The sequence below is a fragment of the Armigeres subalbatus genome, chromosome 2 (genome assembly GCF_024139115.2).
Source record: "Armigeres subalbatus isolate Guangzhou_Male chromosome 2, GZ_Asu_2, whole genome shotgun sequence".
Lineage (NCBI taxonomy): Eukaryota > Metazoa > Arthropoda > Insecta > Diptera > Culicidae > Armigeres > Armigeres subalbatus.
In genome coordinates, this window is record NC_085140.1 from 413,184,428 (window position 1) to 413,207,649 (window position 23,222).

General features: G+C 38.8%; 1 protein-coding gene across 2 annotated transcripts; it reads right to left on the minus strand.

Annotated features, from left to right (window-relative positions):
* Positions 1-56: 56 nt before the first annotated feature.
* LOC134213374 (dymeclin) lies at positions 57-20,539 on the minus strand. Of its 2 annotated transcripts, none has more exons than XM_062692386.1 (11): positions 20,178-20,539; positions 19,878-20,024; positions 18,717-19,019; positions 18,558-18,662; positions 18,170-18,495; positions 17,937-18,109; positions 2,021-2,146; positions 1,620-1,952; positions 1,365-1,541; positions 1,183-1,305; positions 57-380 (listed from the first exon to the last, which is right to left on the minus strand). In XM_062692386.1, the coding sequence occupies exons 1-11, from the start codon at positions 20,318-20,320 to the stop codon at positions 231-233; spliced, it is 2,106 nt and encodes a 701-aa protein (XP_062548370.1). In that variant the 5' UTR covers positions 20,321-20,539; the 3' UTR covers positions 57-230. The 2 variants fall into 2 exon arrangements, with proteins under 2 accessions (XP_062548370.1, XP_062548369.1); XM_062692385.1 differs by having other exon boundaries at positions 1,365-1,547; positions 20,178-20,537.
* Between the last annotated feature and the right edge of the window lie 2,683 nt (positions 20,540-23,222).

Genomic DNA, 23,222 nt, shown 5'->3' on the forward strand with positions numbered 1-23,222 from the left:
ACTATCGTTGGTACAGTTTACTCAACTGTTTTCGCTGTCCAGATAGACCTTGATGATTTTCGTGATTCAAACTCTTATTATTGGGTTTCAGTATTCACATTTTACGTAGTACCGTAACTTCCCGAGTGTATATAGAGCAATTCTAGTATTTTATTAAAAAGGTAGTGAAAGCTATGGAAGCTAGATTCCATACTGTTGGTTGTGAGACAGCATACTTCAAGAAACTCCGGTTAACAGTTGATTTCCGTCGTCACGCCTTTGATTGATTCAGAACTAAAATGAACACAGCCCGCCTTACACACCAGCGTCCATACGTAGGGGATGAAGAACTCCTCTGGGGCATCTTCCTCGACATATTTAAACTTCAGGTCAGGGAATTTCTGAAACCATAAAAATGGTCACTTTAGATAACTGGAACGATCGTGGAAGACCACAATGACAAGAAGGGACAAGATATAAAAAGGATCACCTTCTTCGACCAGAGGTCGCACAGAAGAAATACTTAAATTTGCTCGAAAATGTTTACACTTTAGCTTGTCACCTATTTTATGTCGTATGAATAAAAAGTAGTAAGTTCAACTTTACTACATTTTCAGTGGTAAACGTCACTTGTGGAACATGTTCGTATGAATAAAAGAGACTTTACTACACTACATATTTCGAACATACTACAAACTGATTCGGTATGAATAAAACAAGAGTTTACTACTGATTTCTTGTAGTCTGCTCAAGACGTTGCTACTCATGTTCCTAATGCAGATTATTCATCAGAATCGAAGCGAATCGGCTTTGTTCTTGAAAATAGAAGTCCAATTTAGGGAAAACAAACAAAACAGACATGTCTTTTGTTGATTAGCCGCAAAAAAAAAAATGAAATCATCATCGTCATCATGGGGTCTATTTTGTTTTGACGTTTCTCCGTGTAGTAAATGGTAGTAAACTGTAGTAAAGGCTAAGTTCGAATGTAGCATATGCCATAAGTTCGAAAATGTTTTTATTCATATCAAACATGTAGTTTTCTCTGTGGACTTTATTTTTGAGTAGATACTACAAGCGCTGAGTTTTACTACTTTTTATTCATACGACCCCTGGGTAAAAATCCCCTTTTTATCCTCTTACGGTAGCTGTCACAGATATGCTCTTGAGATTCAAAATAGGTATAAAAGAAAGTTGTATACGTACCCTTAATCTATCGCTAGACCATTGACTGGCTCCTTTTGAAATAACTTCTAGAACTTCATTAACTCCCAGTTCTCCTCGTTGATCTTGCACCCTTACCAACCTCGACGAGAAAAATCCAACAACCTGTTGTGACAAAACTCATGTAAGATCTCGTTTCAAACTTAAACCCAAACACATCTCACCATATCTATGTTCTGAATTATGTCTTGAAAAGCAGAATGACTCCGGAAGGCCTCAAAGACGCTGCGTTTGTACAACAGAGTGTACACCAGATTAGGACAGTAAACCAGCTGGTGCGACAGACAAGAATTGAGAATTTCTAGCACCATCCTTAGCACTTCTTCTAGTACCGACAGATCCTGTAACTGAAAACGTCAATCAGCAATTCCAGTAGACACAGTTCCCATCTGGGAATAGATAGCACCCATCCGACTTACCATATCATCGGACGTAGGCGCTGAGAGCGACACGGCTACATCAACAACGGCGGCTTCCCCATTTACTGATTGCTTCAGCTGCTGATCGAGACGGGCATGCTTCTTGGCGAGAGTTTCAAACAGACTAACTAACCTTTGCGCCACGTACGGGTGAAGCGATCTAAACTGGCCAGACATGTTGGCCAATGCTGCCAAACAGTTGGTGTGCAGATATTTATCGCGCATTTTCAGCATATTGTATTGGATGGTACGTATAACAACCAGAATTAACAGACCGCCTAAGGATATCTCACTGATTGATCGTTCTGTATACCAGGTAATGTTTTTCAAAATCTGAAAAAATAAAATCGTTTAAATAAGAGGCAAATGCTAAAGAAAATTTAATTATCAGGTTTGCTTACGATTTGATGTACGCTTTTATTAAAATTATCATCTTCACTTAGAATAAGAAGCACAATCAGAGACATATAAATGTGGTGCGAAGTACTGTCGGGAGCATTGTAAAGGGTTTGAAGAATTGGAATAACCTGCAAGAATATCAAACGTACATTATTATCTTCTATATAAGAACAGCGATTTTTTTAAACTTGCTTAGACTCTGAATGCTATATGAATACAATGGTAATTGATACTGAATGTTTCACAAAGATTGGAATAATCATTTATCTGAAATGCTGGCGTCTTATCGAATCAATTATGGACAATTGCAGTTGCGAGTATGAAGTACATACCGTTAGGAGAAGATCCATTAATTACGAAACGCAACAATTTGTCCGTTCCACCCCCTTCTCCCCCTATGTCACACTGCTTGTCTTAAGCGCCTGGAAATTGTGCATGAATCGTCACATTTCTAGCAACCTCCTGTATGCGATACATAACTTATAAATGTTTCTTAAGTAGGATTGCCACACAGCCTCCGTTGGTGATCGGATGAGATGCATCGAGCCGTCAAAGCCAGAAGGAAGCATCTCCGAGTGCTCATGAGACTTCCTCCTGTACGTACACCCGAATAAGGTGGTCAATGCACTCGGGGAGTACTTTGCATACTCATACCGGAAAGTACTCTGGCAAGGCTAGCCACTTCTCTCGCTGACATCGAAAGTTGTCGAGATGCTGGCGAATAAGGTACAGTGGGGCAAGTGGGTAAAGGAAATCGTATATTTCATGTTCATCAAGTCATAAAAGTTGAGTATATTATTGAAATTGATCATATTTATGACATAACGAATCATCCATCCAATCTTTATATGCCTGCGAACAAGATCTTTAAAAAATACTTTTAGGATACAAAATATTTGGAAAACAAAAAAAAAAACGTTTTCAACTTTTCACTTACCCCACAAAATGATTTAAAAAGAGGATTTTCCAATATAAGAACACATTTTCTGTTCATATATTTCATGCAAATGTTAATTATACTGTATAGAGCATAACTGTGACCTGTTGTTATGCTTTTTGTCACTTCCTGAAAGTCAAAGGGCACTAGTGCCTCTATTAAATGATTTTAATGTTTTTATGTTTTCTTCACTTGAATTTTTTAGGTCTAATATCTCATTTTCATTTGTGTCTAACACTACTTTCTATTTCAGGTTTATAGTAAGATAATGAACCTTGGCGATAATGCAGAGAAATTATCTTTGAAATATTCATCAAACCTGGAATCATATTGTGTTTCATTAACTTATGATTTTAGTAGAAGAGTCTTCATTAACAAATAAATAATTTTTATAAATTTCAACTAAATAACTCATAATTGTTGATTTATTTGCAATAGTAGTGATTCTTGTATTTAAGCTATATAAATAACATTTTTCACGAATTATTTGTCAAACATGGATCATTTAAAACACTGACACGCTTGGCACTTTGTATTCCTGATTTAATATTACCACGTATCACTGTAATAACCAAAAGCCTTCAAATGAGTTCGAATTGGTATCATTTGTTTATATACGTTTAATAGAAATTATTTGTGTTTAGAAAAATAGAAAAATGCATTCAGTGTCGGAAAATTTTCACTTGCCCCACCCATGGTAAAAAACAAGCAAAGCAATAAAATATTTTTTTCAAAATTTTTGATTTTCATATCAATATTTTTGTGGCTGTAATTCAAAACTACAAAGAAAACCAACTTATCAATGCACAAATTGAATGTGTTATGGAAACCAACATAAAAAAATATTTGTATTTATTGACACGCAAAACAACTTGTGCAAAAGATAAACTTGAAAGGTTAATAAACTTTTACTCTCGCATGTTGAAATGGTTCATTATTTCATGTTTCACTTATTTAACGCATTGATTTGAATGGCCTTGTATGATTGTGAAGTGAAATTGAATAATTCTTTGCTTCATAAGTGAAATACTTGCGTTTTTTTCACTTACCCCATTTACCCACTTACCCCACTGTACCTTAGTAGCTGCGAGAAAAACTTGAAGCCGATGGAAGATTTCTTTTTTCCTTCTCCTTGACATTAAAAAGACAGAATCACCGTCTTCGATCAGAGGTCGCACAGACTGAACAGTTAACATCTAGCATGAGACAACGGACAGGACATTTTGCACAACACCTAGTTTTCTCCTTACCGGGGCGGGAATCGAACCCACACTCCACATTATATCCCCCACTGAAACATTGCCGCCTCGCAGTTCTTATAGCACTTCCACATTAATTAACTAGGAGATAGCCAAGTTACCATTTTTGCATTCGTGTATCATAAGGCTAAAACGATGATACTTTAATGCCCAGGAAAATCTAGAAAATTTCCAAATCGAAAATTACCTAGACCGGACCGAGACACCCTCAGCATGGCCTTGCTTTGTAGCCGCGCATGAATTATGTCCAAATTCCTGAACGATGAACGATGGATGGTTTTCCCAGCAGCTCATGCAACTCGTGGTTCATTCGCGTCCTCCACGTACCGTCCGCCATCTGCACCCCACCCACTGCACGCAGCACTTTCCTTTCGAAAACTCCCAGAGCGCGTTGGTCCTCCACGAGCATCGTCCAGGTCTCGTGTCCGTAGAGGACTACCGCTCTAATGAGCGTTTTGTAGATTGTCAGTTTGGATTGTTGTTTGCCTTGCGGAGTCCAAAGTACGTACGATTCCCAGCTACTATGCGTCTCCAAATTTCTCTGCTGGTATCATTTTCGGCAGTCACTAGTGAGCCCATGTACACAACTTTTTCTACCACCTCGATTTCGGCACCACCGATGCAAACTCGCGGTGGGTGGCTCACATTGTCTTCTCTTGAATCTCTTCCTATCATGTGCTTCGTCTTCGACGTGTTGATGACTAGTCCGATCTGCTTAGCTTCCCTCTTCAGTCTGATGTAGGCTTCCTGCATCTTCTTAAAGTTACGTGCCATAATATCTATGTCGTCGGCGAAGCCAAATATCTGGACGGACTTCTTGAAAATTGTACCACTCGTGTTAATCCCTGCTCTTCGTATTACCCCTTCCAAGCGATGTTTTGACGTAGGACTACGTCTGTGTTTTCTATATTGGGGTACACTTTACGATTGCGAAAATCAGGGACCGTCACGAAAATATGATAGACTTTAAACTTTAATATCTCAGCCGTTTTTCGATGGATTTTCAATTTTTTTGGACCATTCGATCAAGGATGAGTCAACGCTTCGTTGTATTTATATGAAAATACTGATTTTTAACTACTTATTATCGAAAATTGATAAAAAGTTTATAAATAGGTAAACCAACCAATCACGTACATGCATCACTAGCACAGACATCAAAAATCAATCACTTGCGAGTTTGGATCTAATCCTCAGTTTGAACATGATTTTAAGATCAAAGCGATCGCAGCGGAGCGGGCACAGCACCACGGAGGCGCTGGTAACATTTTCAATGGAAATCCATCCTATCGGTGGTGGTCCTCGGTGTGTTGCTCCAGATCATTCAACCTCAACGATAAAAATAGCACTGTTGCGATCCCGTGCAGCCAGTAGCGATGCTTTTATTACGTTATTCCCGCATAATGAAAAACGACATACCATGCAGTCAAAATTACATCTGCGGTATAAGATATGCTGTCACTGTTGCGCATAATGCGCATCCAAAATTTGAACACTCATAACCGTATTAAACTTTGACAACCCTAAGTAAAACATAAGAGCAGAAAGTAGTGATCAACTGCTAGTGAGGAGGTGCACACAGAGTAGAAATTATTTGTTTCTATAATCTACCACCGAATTTGTAAGTTTTTAATGTTTGTAGCTGATTTCGTTTAATAAACTTATTTTTTTAGCTTTGTAGCTGACTTAAGACAATGTGCTTGTTTTTCATATCTGCTGAAAGAGTCGACTAATACTAAACCCTCCCACAACGGCAACAGTCACTATTCACTTCATTGTTAGCATACAATTTTAAGCTTGATTCATCATACCAACCCTACATCAACACTTACGGTTAATACATAACATGCTGTCGATGTGTAATTATATAGTTCTTCAATTGTACATCTACCAACTGATGTATGGTACATCGAAAATTTTGTTCGAAAAAACGACCGGTTTTAAATGTTAATTATACTTAACCGCCCATTACTCATATGGTCGTTTGGCCGTTTACCATCTGAGCTACTGTTGAAATAGTATATGAGACTGTCCATTTATAGTTAACTACTATTAGTGAGACCATCGCTACAATTACACTTATTCGCCTATTCTCTTCAATTATAACAGATGCGGTCTACGTATGGTCCTTGATTATGCGGGTTGGGAAAGCACATTGGGGAAAGAAAATTGGTGCTTCTCAGGACTAGCATTTTCTGAACAGAAAAGTTTAACTGCGAAAATGGACTGTTTCGGTGGCATCGGCGTTTGGCGTGGAAGCTTGGTTTCTGTTAGTGATTGCATCCATTCAAATTTACGGGCTTAATTTATTGAATACGAGAAAGCTGCTTTCCGGCGCGCGACCCATTTTGATCGGGATTTCACAAAGAGTGGTTTAACCATTTATAAGGCAGTGGCAACTATATTGCCACCAACAAATTATATGTTTTTCTGTTTATAACAAGAGCTCTACTTATTTCCCATGTATTGACTATATTTACTACCTAGTAATCCCCCAGATGAATTTGAGCCATAAAAATTGAAATGTCAATTTGAGAACGGTTTCTTACGAACATATCGTAAGTTTCGAGTGGAAGATGGATTTTCAGTTATAATTCGTTGAAAAATGACGACAAAGATATACTTTTTCCATTGGTAATAATTATTTTGAATCTTATGTGTTAGATTATGGCGTGATTAGCGTGAACAATGCTTTGCCTTTCTTGTATATTTGGTTTTTGGATTTTTGACAAAATTGCTTGGGAAAAAAGTGAAAAACCATTTTTTTTCACTTATGATGCGTTTTCCAACTAGGACTCTTCGCTAGAAAATGTAACGTACCTTGTTTTGATTTGTTTTACGTAAAACCTATTTTTTTTAAATCTCTTATTTAGTTTTGTTGCATTTTTCCCGCTTGCAAGGCAGTGGCAAATAACATTCTCCGACATTATCTGCGGAATCCCGATCAAAATGGCATGCGCGCGCCGAAAAGCAGCTTTCTTATATCTAATGAAGTAATTCCATTAGCCCGCCCCTTCATTAATCGTTATGAGTGCACATTATATTTACACCCATATCAGATCACAAAGGGGCGGGGCTAACGGGCTTAATCTATTGAATACAAGAAAGCTGCTGTTCGGCGCGCGCGAGCCATTTTGATTCGAGCGGTTCGACATTCGATGCAGCGGAGCGGACACAGCAGCACGAAGGCGTGGGTGGCAGTGGCAATGCGGAAAATATATTCCAAATTTTGGAGGCTGAGCGAAAAATCATCAAGTTTCAGTTTCAAGACAGTTTCAACGCAAGGTGCCGGCAAACGTTTGGATGCAGTTAGTTATCTGAAAGTCGCATTGGGAAATGAAAAATGGTTCTTCTCAGAACCAACATTTTATGGAAAGAAAGAGTTAATTGCAAAAATTGTGGCATCGGATTTGGCGTGGTAGCTTGGTTGCTGATAGTGATTCCATCCATTTAAATTTACTGCATCATCTCCCTTCGACGCGCTATCAAATTTACTATTTATGATTGAGTTTGGTACTTTGAAGAAAGATTATTTCGGATAGTCGGATCAACCTTCTGTTGTATAAAATGGTGGACGCCACCTCAGTGGAAACTATCTGCAGCAACCACCCATCGCATCGGTGAACGTCGCTCGGACCGACAGATGCCAAGAGATAATGTTTTGTAATATGAAGAAACTTCGTCTTGAGTCTTCTGTTGTTATTCCTCGCAACAATACACATCTTAGGTGAACAACATCTCATACCCAATTCAGAATCTTGCGAGAAAATTTCATAGGATTCTTAGAGCTTGTCATTCTTCAAACGGTCCGTTGTCTGCGGAATCCTGATCAAAATGGCTCGCGCGCGCTGGAAAGCAGCTTTCTTATATCTAATGAAGTAATTCCATTAGTCCCGCCCAAGGATGTAATCGATCATTTAGTAATCTGCGTTCGATCACTTAATAGTTTGTCAATAACTCATTTCAGAGGCTAAATTTAAAAATGCGTTGTATGGTGGACTTCTAGTGCGAAGGTTTTGCTACAACTCTGCCTAACAGGTCAATGTTTGAATTTAACTTATAACGGAGCTATAGCGCTAGTAGCAGTAACTTATACTAAATGATAACACAATTTCAATCATTTAGTATAAGTTACTGCTACTGGAGCTATAGCTCCGTTATTAGTGAAAATCATACAACGAACTGTTGGGCAGAGTTGTAGATAAACCTTTGCACTAGAAGTCCACCATACAACACATTTTGAAATTTAGCCTCTGGAATGAGTTATTGACAAACTACTAAGTGATCGAACGCAGATTACTAAATGATCGATAACATCCTTGGCCCCGCCACTTCATTAATCGTTATGAGTGCACATTATATTTACACCCGTATCAGATCACAAAGGGGCGGGACTAATGGGCTTAATCTATTGAATACAAGAAAGCTGCTGTTCGGCGCGCGCGAGCCATTTTGATTCGAGTGGTTCGACTTTCTTTACAGCGGAGCGGAAACAGCAGCACGAAGGAGTAGTTGGCAGCGTGGCAATACTGAAAATTTATTTAAAATTTTGGAGGCTGAGCGAAAAATCATCAAGTCGCGGTCGGACAGTTGCAACGCAAGGTGTCGACAAGCGATTGGATGCAGTTAGAATTGGTTGAAAATTGGTTCTTCTCAGGACCAACATTTTATGGAAAAAAAGAGTTAATTGCGTTAATGGACTGTTTCGGTGGCATCGGGTTTGGCGTGGTAGCTTGGTTGCTGTTATTGATTCCATCCATTTAAATTAATTGCATCATCTCCCTCCGCCGCGCTATCAAATTTGCTAGTTTCGATTGAGTTTTGCACTTTGAAGAAATTTCATATCGGATTGTCGGATCAACCTTTTTTTGTATAAAGACCTTTTTGGAGGGCACCATCCTCGAAAATGGCCGAAATAAAGGAGAAATAAGAAGAATCAGAAGTGGCGTGAAACCAAACGCAAATATATTTATTTGCAACGTTTGGTTTTCGCCCGCGATGTAAGCGTACGCGGCAAAGTAAGGATTGTGATGTCCCCGACTGAAAACCAGTCGAGTGGCTTCAGCGGCCGATGAGTCATGTTAATTCAATGGTTAGAGACTCAAAGGCCATCCAACTGGGAACAACTATTCGACTTCTTGATTCAGTTGGCCTCCGAGCAGTTTGCTCAATGTTAATTAAACGACACAAATTATTATGGCAAATTCCATCAATTTCGAATAACTACGTAGTCCTACGTCACCTTTGCGTACAACCCGATTGGGCTGCACAGGGCTGCACCTTTGAGTTTTTTTAACTAATTTTATTTGCTAATTATCTAATACATGCATTCATCACTTATGGGCCAAACACAATTGATACGTTTGCGTGCGTTTTGACAGTTTTTCCATGGGAAAACTGTCAAAACGCACGCAAACGTATCAATTGTGTTTGGCCCATTAGACTAGGTGTTCCGTGTTTTCTTAACACTATCATCCTTATTTGCTATGCAACATTTTTGATTATTATTAATACATTTCAATTGCCTCTGGCAGTTAGGATTTTTCCTCTGGTTGAATTGAACCATGTAGGAATTACAATGTTTTTAACTTAAACTAAACTTAACCTAAATTATACTAAAGGGTACAAGGAGCTAATCGTTACAATAGAAGATTGCAACGATTTTTGTCTAAAATTGGAAATTATTTTGTTGGACATTTGTTGCCAAGTTTTCAAACAGACGTCACACAACACAGACGTACTTTGACACCCTTCTCGAAAGTAAAACAAGAAAGTTAAAATTCTAAGGGGTTTAAAGGCTTGATCCTCCACGAGGGAGCTCCCCAAATCCAACATGGATTCACTGAGTGTTCACACTGGTGTATGACTTTATTGCGGACGGTTTACACCTTACACCAAGCGACGTTGTAGCAATTCAATTCGATTTGACGGAAGGCAAAATCTACGTTGAACTCCACAGCCAGGAGAGAGCCCAGGAGGTTGTCCGAGAATACGACGGCAAGCTAGAATTGATCAGTGACAGCAAGGTCCACAGAATGCGTCTGGCAGTAGAGGATGGAGGAACGGACGTCAAACTCCACCATTTACGCCACGAATGCCAGAGGAATGGATAGACGAATTCATGGCGCGGTACGGCACAGTAATTTCTATCACGGAGCAAAAGTGCAAGTCATCTCGGTTCCCGGATGCTTCAAACGGAGTGAAAGTCGTACGGATCCAATTGAGGAAAGCCATTCCATCCTACATAAGCATTCGAGGTTACAACACCTATGTAACTTACAATAATCAAGAACCTACTTGTCGTCATTGTGGTAACATCATGCATCGGGGCAGAAGCTGTGCTGATAACCGTCTCATAATAGCTGAGGACCAACGGAAGATTGTATCGTACGCCGACATTGCATCAGGAATTTCTTCTAAATCAGATGCCACCAACAACGTGGTATCTGCACCAGACAATAGTGCAAGCGCTGCGTCGGTGGTGTCTGATAATAGTCATTCATTACTAGATACATCACTGAAAGCTCCTGTTTCTACTACGAGCACACAACAACAGATTAAGCGACCGGCGGCAAACCACGGAGACTGTGAAACTGGAAAAAAAAAAAGGTAAAAGCTCGACGGAACAGCGAAACACATCTGCTGATCGCAAAGATTTAACAACAGCGAAGAAAACAGCCGTAACACATACGACAATCGGACGAACTGCAAGCGCCAACACCTCGATCGACCTAAATATATCTGATGACGATCAGCATGCCTACAATCGCCACAGCCGACTGGGAACGCAGACACGCGCATCTATCAGAGAGGCAAGTAGAACTCGTAATTCGCAACCAAATTAAAATGTCTTCACACGACCAATCATACACACTTGCAACTATCAACGTTAACGCAATACAAAATCCTACCAAAATCCACTCTCTCTCGGCATTCATTCGAATGCTTGATCTTGACATTGTATGCATGCAAGAAGTTTCGTGACGGTAATGTACTTTCGGTATGTACTTTCAAAGTTCGTGAATTATGAGTTCCCAGGGTACGAAGCAATTTTCAATGTAGATGAGCGAAATCGTGGGACTGCAACACTTAAACGAACAGGAATCGATGTCACTACGATTAGGAGAGGCTTGGACTCACGAATATTGGCCGTTACTCTTCAAAACACAGTAACCATCATAAACATTTATGCACCATCCGGATCAAACAACCGAAATGATAGAGAACAGTTTTTCAACAGAGTAGTCCCAGAACAGTAGTCGGTGATAAATACGCGCGATTCAACCGGAAATTCGAACATGAGCCCAACTTTAAAGCGGCTCGTTCATACCATTTTCGCAAGTAAGTGGAGAAAATATCCAAACTTTTTTGCAATCTACGGGCTCATTCACAAATTACATAACGCAAAAAAAAACACAATTTGAACCCCACCCACCCCTCTGTGGCTTGTTTGTAACATTTCCTCTATACCCACCCACTCCCTTCGGTGACGCGTAACGTCGGACTAAAAATTCACAAAAAAATATTAATTGATATTTTTAATGAACTCTACTTTAACTTTCTACATAGTAAATAATAATGCTGTCAAATTTGAATTTAATTAGTGATTTCATTTTTTATATTATTCGTTACCCGTAACAGAACTGAACAAACCCACCCACCCCCTAGACAAGCCGTAACATTTTGTAACGGAATATTGGGTACCCACCCACCCCTCAGGGCGTTATGTAATTTGTGAATGAGCCCTACTACAAATGACACGAAGGCTTCGCCCTTTGGCTGAGATACCCGTGTCATCTGCAAACAAAGATTTTTGACACCCTGGTGGTAAGTCAGAAGTAAAAATGTTATATAATATGGGCCCCATTATGCTGCCTAGGGGAACACCAGCTCTTACAGGTAATGTATCAGATTTTGGATTCTGATAGTTTACCTGCAGTGAGCGATCTGATAAATAATTTTGGATCAGTTTAATGATGTACAGAGGAAAATTAAAATTCATCAATTTTACAATCAAACCTTCATGCCAAACACTGTCAAATGCTTTCTCTATATCAAGAAGAGCAACTCCAGTCGAATATCCTTCAGATTTGTTGAGCCGAATTAAATTCGTAACTCTTAATAACTGATGAGTGGTTGAATGCCCATGGCGAAAACCAAATTGCTCATCAGCAAAAATAGAATTGTCATTAATATGAACCATCATTCCATTTAAAATAATCTTTTCAAACAGTTTGCTCATTGAAGAAAGCAAACTGATTGGGCGATAACTAGAAGCCTCAGCTGGATTTTTGTCCGGTTTTAAAATAGGAACAACTTTGTCGTTTTTCCATTTATCTGGGAAGTATGCCAATTGAAAACATTTGTTAAATAAATTAACCAAAAAGGATAAAGAGCTCTCAGGAAGTTTTTTGGTAAGTATGTAGAAAATACCATCATCACCCGGGGCTTTCATATTTTTAAATTTTCTAGTAATAGATCTCACTTCATCCAAATTAATTCCCGACGAAGGGTCAAAAACATTATCTTGGTTGAGAATGTTTTCGAAGCTCCGTGTAACCTGATCCTCAATTGGACTAGTGAGACCTAGACTAAAATTATGGGCACTCTCGAACTGCTGAGCAAGTTTTTGAGCCTTTTCGCCATTTGTCAATAAAATTTTATTTCCCTCTTTAAATGCTGGAATTGGCTTTTGAGGTTTTTTCAAGAATTTTCGTTAATTTCCAAAAAGGTTTCGAACTGGGATCCAACTTCGAGACATTATTCTCAAAGTTGGTATTTCTCAGAATAGCGAAACGTTTTTTTAATTATATTTTGAAAATCTCGCCAAATAACTTTCAACGCGGGATCGCAAGTTCTTTGATATTGCTTTCGACTCACATTTTTAAGACGGATCAGTAGCTGAAGATCGTCGTCAATAATAATGGAGTTGAATTTAATTTCACATTTAGGAATTGCAATGCCTCTGGCTTCGGAAATTAAATTTGTCAAAGATACGAAAGCATTATCAATATCACTTTTGGTATCGAGAGGAATATCAAAATTTCTGTCGATATACGTTTTATATAAATCCCAATCAGCTCTATGATAATTAAAAGTAGAGCTGATTGGATTGTTAATGGCTTCATGTGAGTTTTCAAACGTCACAGGAAGGTGATCAGAATTATAGATAGTAGAATCTATAAATGAGCGAAAGCATGGCTGTGTCGGTTAACACACAGAGGATTTATCTTCGCTCATCTATATATTCCACTATCTATAATCAAAATCAAGGTCAGCATGAGTTAGCAATTGGCCACACAGCTGACTTGAATCCGTTAAAACTAAATCAATTGTAGAAGGATTTCGACTGGAAGAAAAGCAAGTTGGTCCATTGGGATATTGAATAGTATAATATCCCGCAGAACAATGGAAAATTTGGATTTGTTGCGAGTTAGAATTTGAAGATCAGCTCTCAACAAATTCTTTGCTGCCCATTGCACTGGAAACGCAAGTAGGCAGCAATAAAAGAGAATTGTCCAAAATTTGTTTCAACAGAAACTCCCAAGGTTTCGAAAACTTTGGTTTCAAACGAAGAAAATAATTTATTTTTGATACGTCTATTAATGACAATGGCGAACCCACAATAATTATTTGGATCCATTAAAACGAAGTCCAATAACAATTTGTTGGGTAAATTTGATACCAACCTGAACAGCTTCAGTTTTGTTATTTACTTTGAACATTGCATCAATCATGTGATGCAATTGCTCATCTAGAAAATCAAAGTCGAAACGGAAGCAGACATTCTACCTGAGTCGACAGAACGAACGTTATTTTCCGATGAAGAATGGGTATGAAAGTAATTCATCGTCGGTAAATTTTGCAGAAATGAAATTTTGCCTGCCTGCAGCGATGCTTGCATAGGAAGGCGTGTTTGAAAAATTAGAACTCGACGAACTGCTCGTTACCCGGTGAGAGGTAGAAGCATTATTTGTTCGTGGATTGTGGTGGGTATGAATTGCTCGACCGGCAAATTATTGCGGATTTTGAGCGTTTGAAATATGTTTACCCGGCTAATCTGGGATCCTATTGGATTTTCCCGTCATCAATTTTGCACGGGAATTCAAAACTTTTTTGCGTGAAGGGCATTCCCAGAAATTGGATTTATGATTGCCCCCACAATTTGCACATTTAAATTTATTGGAATCTTCTCTCACAGGACATGCGTCCTTGGCGTGAGAGGTTCCACCACAAATCATGCATTTAGCATCCATGTGCCAATGTTTGGTTCCGTGACCCCACTTTTGGCACTTACGGCACTGTGTGGGGTTTTGGAAATTTCCTCCAGGCCTGCGGAAATGTTCCCATGAAACACAGACATGGGACATAATACAGGCCTTTCCCAAACTTTTCATATTATTTAGTTCATTTTTGTTAAAATGAACTAAATAAAATTCTTGAGAAATGCCCCTCTGGGAAGTACCAGAGTGAGATTTCTTTTTCATCTTAATCACTTGGACTTGTGAAAATCCAAGTAAATGGGAAATTTCAATTTTAATCTCATCCAGTGATTTATCATCACTGGGGAGACCTTTCAAGACAACTTTGAACAATCGCTCAGTTTTGTCGTTGTATGTGAAGAATTTATGGCGCTTCTCAGTTAAATACTGAAGAAGACGTTTGCGATCGTCAAAGGATCCCGGCAAAACGCAGCAGTCACCCTTCCTAGCAATCTGAAATGAAACCTTGATCCCCTGAAGGTTACTCAAGATTTCATTCCGAAAGCCAGGAAACTCGGCAACAGATACCATAATTGGCGGAATCCGTTGTTTCTTCGCATGAATCGAATCACCTGGGCTAGAGGTAGATTCGATTTGCTCAATTTCATCATGAATCAAATCGAACTGATTGCTCAGTTCGATAGGAGAAGAAATAATGTCAACGTTAGAGTTAGAAGGAATATCTGAAGTCTCCAGTTTCCTTCTATTTTTCCGCGCTTGGGCAGGACGGTCTTGAAACCTTGTTTCTTTGAAGGAAGTGGAGAATTCAGAGACTGCCCCTTCCTCTTATTTTTATTAATGCTCATTGCTGAGCATGGAGACGTGACCTTCTAAGAGGTTTTTTTTTTCAGAACGGTGTCCCTGCAGGATTACCACCGCTTGTCGGAATTTTACTTCCGCAAACGGGTCCAACGTAAAATGAAGGCACGGGTCCATGCAAAGGTCGTTCAGTGGGTACAAATAGCGCTGAGAAGCACTGTTGAAAATTAAAATAGCTTCGGGTAGTATTAAAAACTTCTTTCTGCAAAGAGAGAAAAGAACCGCACAGCACGAAAGCACGATGCGGTCTGATTTGAATGTTACTTATTTTAATTAGTCTAGTGCTTATATACTTTTTAACTTCCCTCCCTGGCAATGGAGTATCATTGTGCTAGCCTCGTGATATGCGAATGAAAAAAATGGTAACTTGGCTTCTGGAACTGGAGTACGATAAGGCACGTGACCTACCAAATTGGACATTTCCCTCACTCCTCCTTGTATTTAAGTTCTAGTGTTGTTCTGAAAAAGAGATTTCTTGGTTTTCTTGAAATAATTTCCGAAGGAAGTCCTGGAGAAAGTTCTGAAAGAATACTTGAAGAAAAATTTTAGAGTCTTGAGGAATTTCAGGATTTATCTCCGTAGTTATTTCTAGAGGATTTTTTAAGGAATCCCTGGAGAAAGTTCTGAAGGAATTCTTGGAGGAATGCGCAAAGAAATTATTTTAGAAATTAAAGAATATCGGTAAATCTATTAGGAGTTCCTTTGGAAATTGCTATTCGTACAGTAGACCTTGACCTTGCGTAGACCATAATTTTTAATAAATATGTATGTGTAACGGCCTTATTAGTTTTCAGTTTGCAAAAAAAATGCTTAACATTTTTCCAAAGTCGTTTTTTTAATATAGGGTTAGGCGGGGCAAGATGGGTCACGGGGTAAGATGGGTCAGGGCCGTTTTTGAGCATCGTGTACATTTTAATGTGGAGATTATGACTTTGTAGGAGGAATAATTTGGTTCTACTTAAACATCACTCGATTTGATGATAAAATTTAATTTTGGCACAGTATGGCAAGGTAAAATAGTTTTCAGCATTGTTTCTTATGCGAAACACACTTTCTATAAAACGTATAATCTCGTCGAGCAATGTAAAATTTAAACATTTTTAGTAACATAGTTAACGTATAATGTAGGTGATGTTATACTAACTGCGTTGAAATAAATACATTTGATCGAAAATTAGGCATTCTAACATGAACTTACAAATGGGGCAAGATGGGTCAGCACATACTGAAGGGCATAGTTCGTATTCAAAACATATTTTCCATTGCTGGTTTAATCATTTTAAGGTTACTTTTGATATAATGATGTCAATTTGTTTATTGAAAATGTCTTTTTTTTGTTTTTAAGAAAGCAATACTTAGACGGCTTGTTTTCATTGGAATTTGCAGACATTTTTAAATGTAGAGCCATTTCTTCATTCAATGCTAAAAAATTATTTTTTATTCAATATAATCATTGGCAATAAAGCTATCTATCTGTGGCTAATTCAATATTGGGAATAAAAACAATATTAATTGCAGTACTTAAAGGTGACCCATCTTGCCCCGCTGTTTGACCCATCTTACCCCGCCATTTTTTGATTGACAGAAAAATAGACTTATACTTTAATGACTTGAAATGGAATAAAAAGTGGAGTTTTTGTTATTTCATACGCTTGGATTACAGATTATGAGCTATTTTTTTAGATCCATGTTGAAAAGTTGAATTGAAATGTTTCTGTTTTCAGATATTCAGGGTTCGCCTTAGGCGACCCATCTTGCCCCATCATACCCTAAACATGTTTGTGCAATTCCATTGCGATGATTGCATTACTAGCTAGGGCATTGGCATTGATAACAATTGATCGTCTCATGCCTGCACAAACATGCCCCTATCTGCATCACTTTTTATACACCATGCACTACATTACGCATTTTTGTTACATTTGTTTCGACGGTGGTCACTGGTCTGGCTCCATTGTTCTACTTTTTGTGCGAAACACCGCACAAAAAGCAGAGTCCAAAAGCCAACCGCACTAAACGGCGACGGCCGAAACGAGACTCTTGCGGACAAGAAAAGAGGGTGCTGCCAAAATGATCCGATACCCTATTTTAACGTTCATAACCCAAAGTTTCAATATAACTGACAAATTATAATAAATCTCAAAAAACCATCGGAAAATAAAGGCGCTATTAAAGTTCAAAATCTTACATGATTTCGTGACGGTCTCGAATTTGGAAATTTTCATTTGTCACCCTGTATCCGAGTCTTCCCCTTAGACGTAGTTTACGTTAAAAATAACCCTAGACCAATTGAAATGTGTCTGTGCAAACGGTGAAACAGTAGTAGGAATGTCATATTCATCCATATTACGACACTTTTCTCTTCCAAACGAACGTTTTGGATGGGTGACCCATACTGCCCCAAATGGGGGCTCATATTGTCCTGTATAGTCGGGAACACACATTAAAACACATTTTCGAAAGTGCATTCTAACAATTTCTAAATTTTGAAAATCATTCATCGACGTAATATGAAATGTAACACTCCCTAGTACCTATTTGCAGTGATCGTACATTCAGAGTACAAGGTAAAATAGTTACACTATCACGGTACTAGATCATAAAATCATTCCTTCGCAGGTTTACATAAGTATCTACTCACCAGTTGCTGCAAATTTAGTTGGGCCATAACGTATTTATAGAATTTTTGGTTTCGATGCAGTAACAGATAAAGAAGCAGTGTCACTTGATCAATAGTTACAATTCGGCACAATGTGTTGTACAGGGAAGAAAAGTCGATTTTGAAAGTCACAACCTCGTCTTTTGGTGAATCTTCTAAAATTGTTTAGAACCTTTTAAGAAAAATTACTTTAGTAAGGATGCAGGTCGCGGTACCTTGTGAATCGGAGCACCCAAACAAGCTGATCCGGTAGGGATTGTCCTTGGTGGTGTAGTGATTGGTAAGAATCAGTATCAATAGCAAACTTTGATTGGCTAGCGGATAATGATCCTTGAAGGCGGAAGGTAGATCGTGCGCTGATAGAATATCTGGCTGCTTGCGCGCAAATGTCAAGATGGACCACAATGATTCGGCAATACCGAACACAAAAGAGCCACCACTACCGAAGCCGAACATCGTAGACGGAGCCTGTATCATACGACTGAGAAAGTGCAGCAAAGCACTCATCAAAGTGTTCGCATGTTGACATTTGTAGATGGTTCTGAAAAAAGGATAGGTAGAATATAAATTGCATACAATTAGATTTCATATAAACTAATGTACTTGAAGATGGTTGACTTATCTGTCCTCTGTTGGGAAAACTGACTAACGGACAATAATACAATCAAGCAATTCACCGCTTCCAAATGAAGATGATATGTAAATTCTCTGAAAAGGTTAACTTTTTATTAAAAACCCATATCATAAATAAGAAACACTTACTTCACAGGTATCACAACGATGATGTTTACCAGCGCTTCAAGAAACGTCTCGAATTTAGTCCCATCGACTAATTTAGCCATGGCTGCTTTATTATCGGCAATAATTTTGGGATCGATGCTGACTGCCACATCACCACCACTGGTCCCTGCCTGATCCGTACCATCTCGATGTCTCTGACTCTCTTGTATTGGCAATGTCTCAAAATGCTGCAACAGCTGATACTCAGAGCCCGTCTCTATCATGTATTTGATCAAACACCGAATAATGAATAGCGCATTGAATGCTTGCCATATGTGAACCGTGCTAAAAGAGATTTGTGAGTTTAAGGTTAATCGAACATTGAAATAAGACTCATTTTTCGACCAAGTTAGTACTGTCTCATTGAATGCTACGTGACAGATTGGCAATATTCTTCGGGGGCCTTCCTAATTTTTCGAAATATGTATGGCTAAGTTACGCAGTGTTTAAAACAGCTTGACCTTAGTTTGAAAACAACAATGGTCATTAAAACGAGTCATTTTTATTAAGAGACACCTTATAGGCTCTTCAGACTACAAGTTCCATCACTAAATAAAAAAATGACTATCAACGACATATAGGGGTCGATTCCAAGTTATTATTATAAGATGTGTAATGTTTGAATTCAAAATATAATTCAAGTGACAAAGCCCGTAGTATGAATAGACTATTACAAACTGGAAAAATTGGAGAAGCAGAATGATGTCTAAGATATTGCATCAAATAAAGCCGCATTCATTAAGAATTGAATATAGAAACAAAGGAATAAAATGGAATCAATGAGTTCATACATTCCAAAAAAGAACATATTAATTGCTGTGCCATCATTCAATGCCCTACCAGGTTACAAAACCTGGTGAATGCAAAAGTTACTAACAATTAACTTAAAGATGTATTATTCAATCAATATAAAGCCTTTGTTCATTACAAGGTGTACATTCTACGAGATTTTCTGCGATGCATAGTCTGTTTCAAGTGTTTATGCTGTAGTACAAAATTAAGAATCAAGTTTGACTTTGATGACTACAATAACAAAACTAGAGCTCAACGTATAGTGTTCTTCTGTCCTGATTTTCCAGTCGTTACAATCAAACAGCAAAATCAAACCAAACACCCCAAAACAAATATTCTATTGCAACTTACCTCTCGGCATCGGACAAGGCCAACAGCTCGGAAACTTTTACCAGGTAAACATTTATTAGCGCACCGAAATTCCCAGTCAAAAGATTGTGGCTAATGAAGCTCTGACAAAGCGACTCCAGTCTCGAGTCCAAACTTAACTGCTCTTGGCTGAAAGAAAAAAGGTACAACACTCATTTTGGAATCCAAAACAATCGTTCGGGAAAAAACATAAACGGTACCTTTTTACTGATAACAAAAAGCGTCCGACGCACAAATTGATAAGCCTGTCGAGTGAAACATATTTAATTATTTAACACTCACCCGTTCGTCGGTAGATTGATGTGATACTGCAGGAAGCTGTTCCAGAATTCATCGTTGTATGCCGGAATATGTTCCTTGCCGACGAATCGCTTCAGATATTCGTTCTCGGCCAAATCGTCGTGGCGACTTACGTTCATTCCCATGTTGGTGAACCGGTTGGCATCAATCCTACAGTTCTGCTGCTGTTTTGCGGGGTCCGATTATCGTCCGGTGGTGCTTCGGGGTCACAGATTCCCGTGGATTTACCGGAGCGAAACTTTTCGGCAGATGATGAGTAAATAGAATGCAAAATATACGCACACAAAATCATCAGTCGACGTCGCAGGAATATTTTGACAGTGCCACAGCTGCACAAAAATATCCGATCCGGTGACGTTTTGCGAACTGTCAACGGAGAAGATTGGGCGATCGATTTCGATTTGTCGATTTACACTTAAATCGAAAAGTAATCAAAAACGTGAAAACCCAAAACAACCTAAAACCACAGAGAACAGACTTTGAACTCGACTTTGACGCTGAACTCGTCATGATGTGATAACTTTTTACTGTTAATAGACGAATCTAAGTAAAAATAAGAATAAGACACACGACGTTGTTAACTTTCACAGATCCTACAGCATAGCATAGGAAAATCATTTTAATATGCTTATAATCTGAGACGAGTCCTGCAAAGACTTGTTCTACTTGACTACTTGTTCTTCTTTTCATCACAGTTGAACATCGATTCTCAACTGTTTCCTTGAGTGTAAAAATCCCGGGTATACCCGGGAATATAGAATCTTCTGAGCACAATAAAAGTATTTGCAATTTACGGATTTGTAAATTTATTTTTTTAAAGATATTCCTATCGGAAATAAAACACGTATTTATAGCACCGACAAACCGACGTGCTTTCCCATATACAGTTCTTCAAATTTCTTGGCAATTACTCTCCTTTCATTACCTAGCTCCATCTGTGCGATGGTTTACACAACAGCTCTCACAAGTGTGCGGGCAAACTTGGTCATGCACTCTTTAATTTATTTCATCAGCTACCACATAATAATCAATATTCGATATTATAAATATCGAGAACTTTATGATAGGATTCGTTCGCCAAATGAAAAACATTCGACTTTAGAAAATGTGTGTAATGATCGTAAAGTCTTCAATTTCGATTTAAGCATCAAAAAAGATTTTTTATTACTTGGTTATTTTCATCTACATCGCTGTGTAGATTGTTTGAAACGTGCATATAATGTTGACGTCGAACAGCTGGTGAATTGCGCGCATTTTGCTTTTTCTTATTCTTGACTTTTTCTATCAAATGAACGTTAATGTTAATGAATGGTTAATGTCAGTTAGAGTCCTATAAGAAGAGTAACGTCATGTGCCACGATTGACAGGTCTCCTGCTCGTTTGGAACGCGCATTTGTATGGAACTGACAGACGATTCTGTTCCAATTCTGACACTTGACGACACTGTTATTATATTGTACTTCCAGTTGAAAACCGAAGTGAGCTCTCGCGACAATCGATTTTTCTCCCGTTTCCTTTTGTCGCAACTACTTCGCGACTAGTGCGCATCATGGCGCACGGCGGTGGCATAGATGCGCACTAGTCGCGATGCAGTTGCGACATCAGGAAATAAGGAAAAACTCAATCGTCGCGAGAGCTCACTTCGGTTTTCAACTGGAAGCACAATACTACACTCGGAGTAAAACGATTGTATTATTTTTTGTTAATTTTGGAATCAGAGAGGCCCGTCGGTTTGTCGGTGCTTCAACACTCCAGGACTCTATTTATAACGCTCAACCAAAAGACCTGTGCAGCGGTTCATCGAATTCACTCACCCAATGGATTTTGACATTTGAGCAGGTCGTCTTCTCGAACAAAAGTTCATTTTGCGTTCATTATGCGACCCGCTCAAACGTCATTATTTCTTGAGTGAGTTCATTTTGCGTAAAATTAGGCGTAATATAGACTAATGCAAAATGAACTCCCCCAAGAAATTATGACGTTTGAGCGGGTCGCATAATGAACGCAAAATGAACTTTTGTGCAAGAAGACGACCCGCTCAAATGTCAAAATCCATCAGGTGAATTCGATGTACCTCATCTATAGACGAATCCAAGTAAAAATAAGAAGAAGACACACGACGGTGTTAACTTTGACAGATCCTACAGCACAGCATAGGAAGATCATTTTGAAATGCTTATAATAAATTCTAGACAAAATGTAATTAAAATCTGATTGAAGTATGATACGGAAAAAGTTCCGAACTATATGATAGGTATAGAAAATATTCAAAAAATTGAGCTTCCGAATATGTAATTCAGAACTTTTTTCGTATCGTACATCAATCAGATTTTAATTACAATTTATCTAGAATTTAGAATAAGCATTTTAAAATTACCTTCCTATGCTGTGCTGTATAGGATCTGTCAAAGTTAACACCGTCGTGTGTCTTCTTCTTATTTTTACTTGGATTCGTCTATAGGTCTCCCCGATCTCAGTACGGCACTATTCTCTGACGGCAGAGACGACATCGTTCTTGTTCGAGACCTCGTCCAGTTGCTTGCACTGTAGCTTATAACATATAGGCATCTTCGCCGTGAAATATGGTTCTTCCATGAAACGCTAGTGAACCTAGCGGTGGAAGTCAAGCTTTACTGAACAACGCGCATGAGACAAAGCAGCATAACATGCTTAGCTGTCCCTTTTTTTCACCTTGGATATAGGGAGTGCCGTTCGACAATTGTTGGTACACAAAGAGGAAACTTGCAGTTTGTTCTATGATACCTAACTGTAAAATGACTTCACCGTCACTTCCGCCCCCAATGACCTCGCCTCGACGCCTTCACCCAAGGCCTCTTGGGCCAGTCCGTCCCGCTAGCTTGCGCTCCGCATTTTAGAACCAAGATCGTTTCATCGGTCTTGGTGCGTACTGCGTCTTATCAGTTATCCTCATCAGTTTTCGCCAACAAGGTCTCGCCACTTGCTTTCTTTGCGGGTCAAGATGCGCTAGACTTCTGTTTTGCCCTACGGACCAGCTGCCAGGAATTT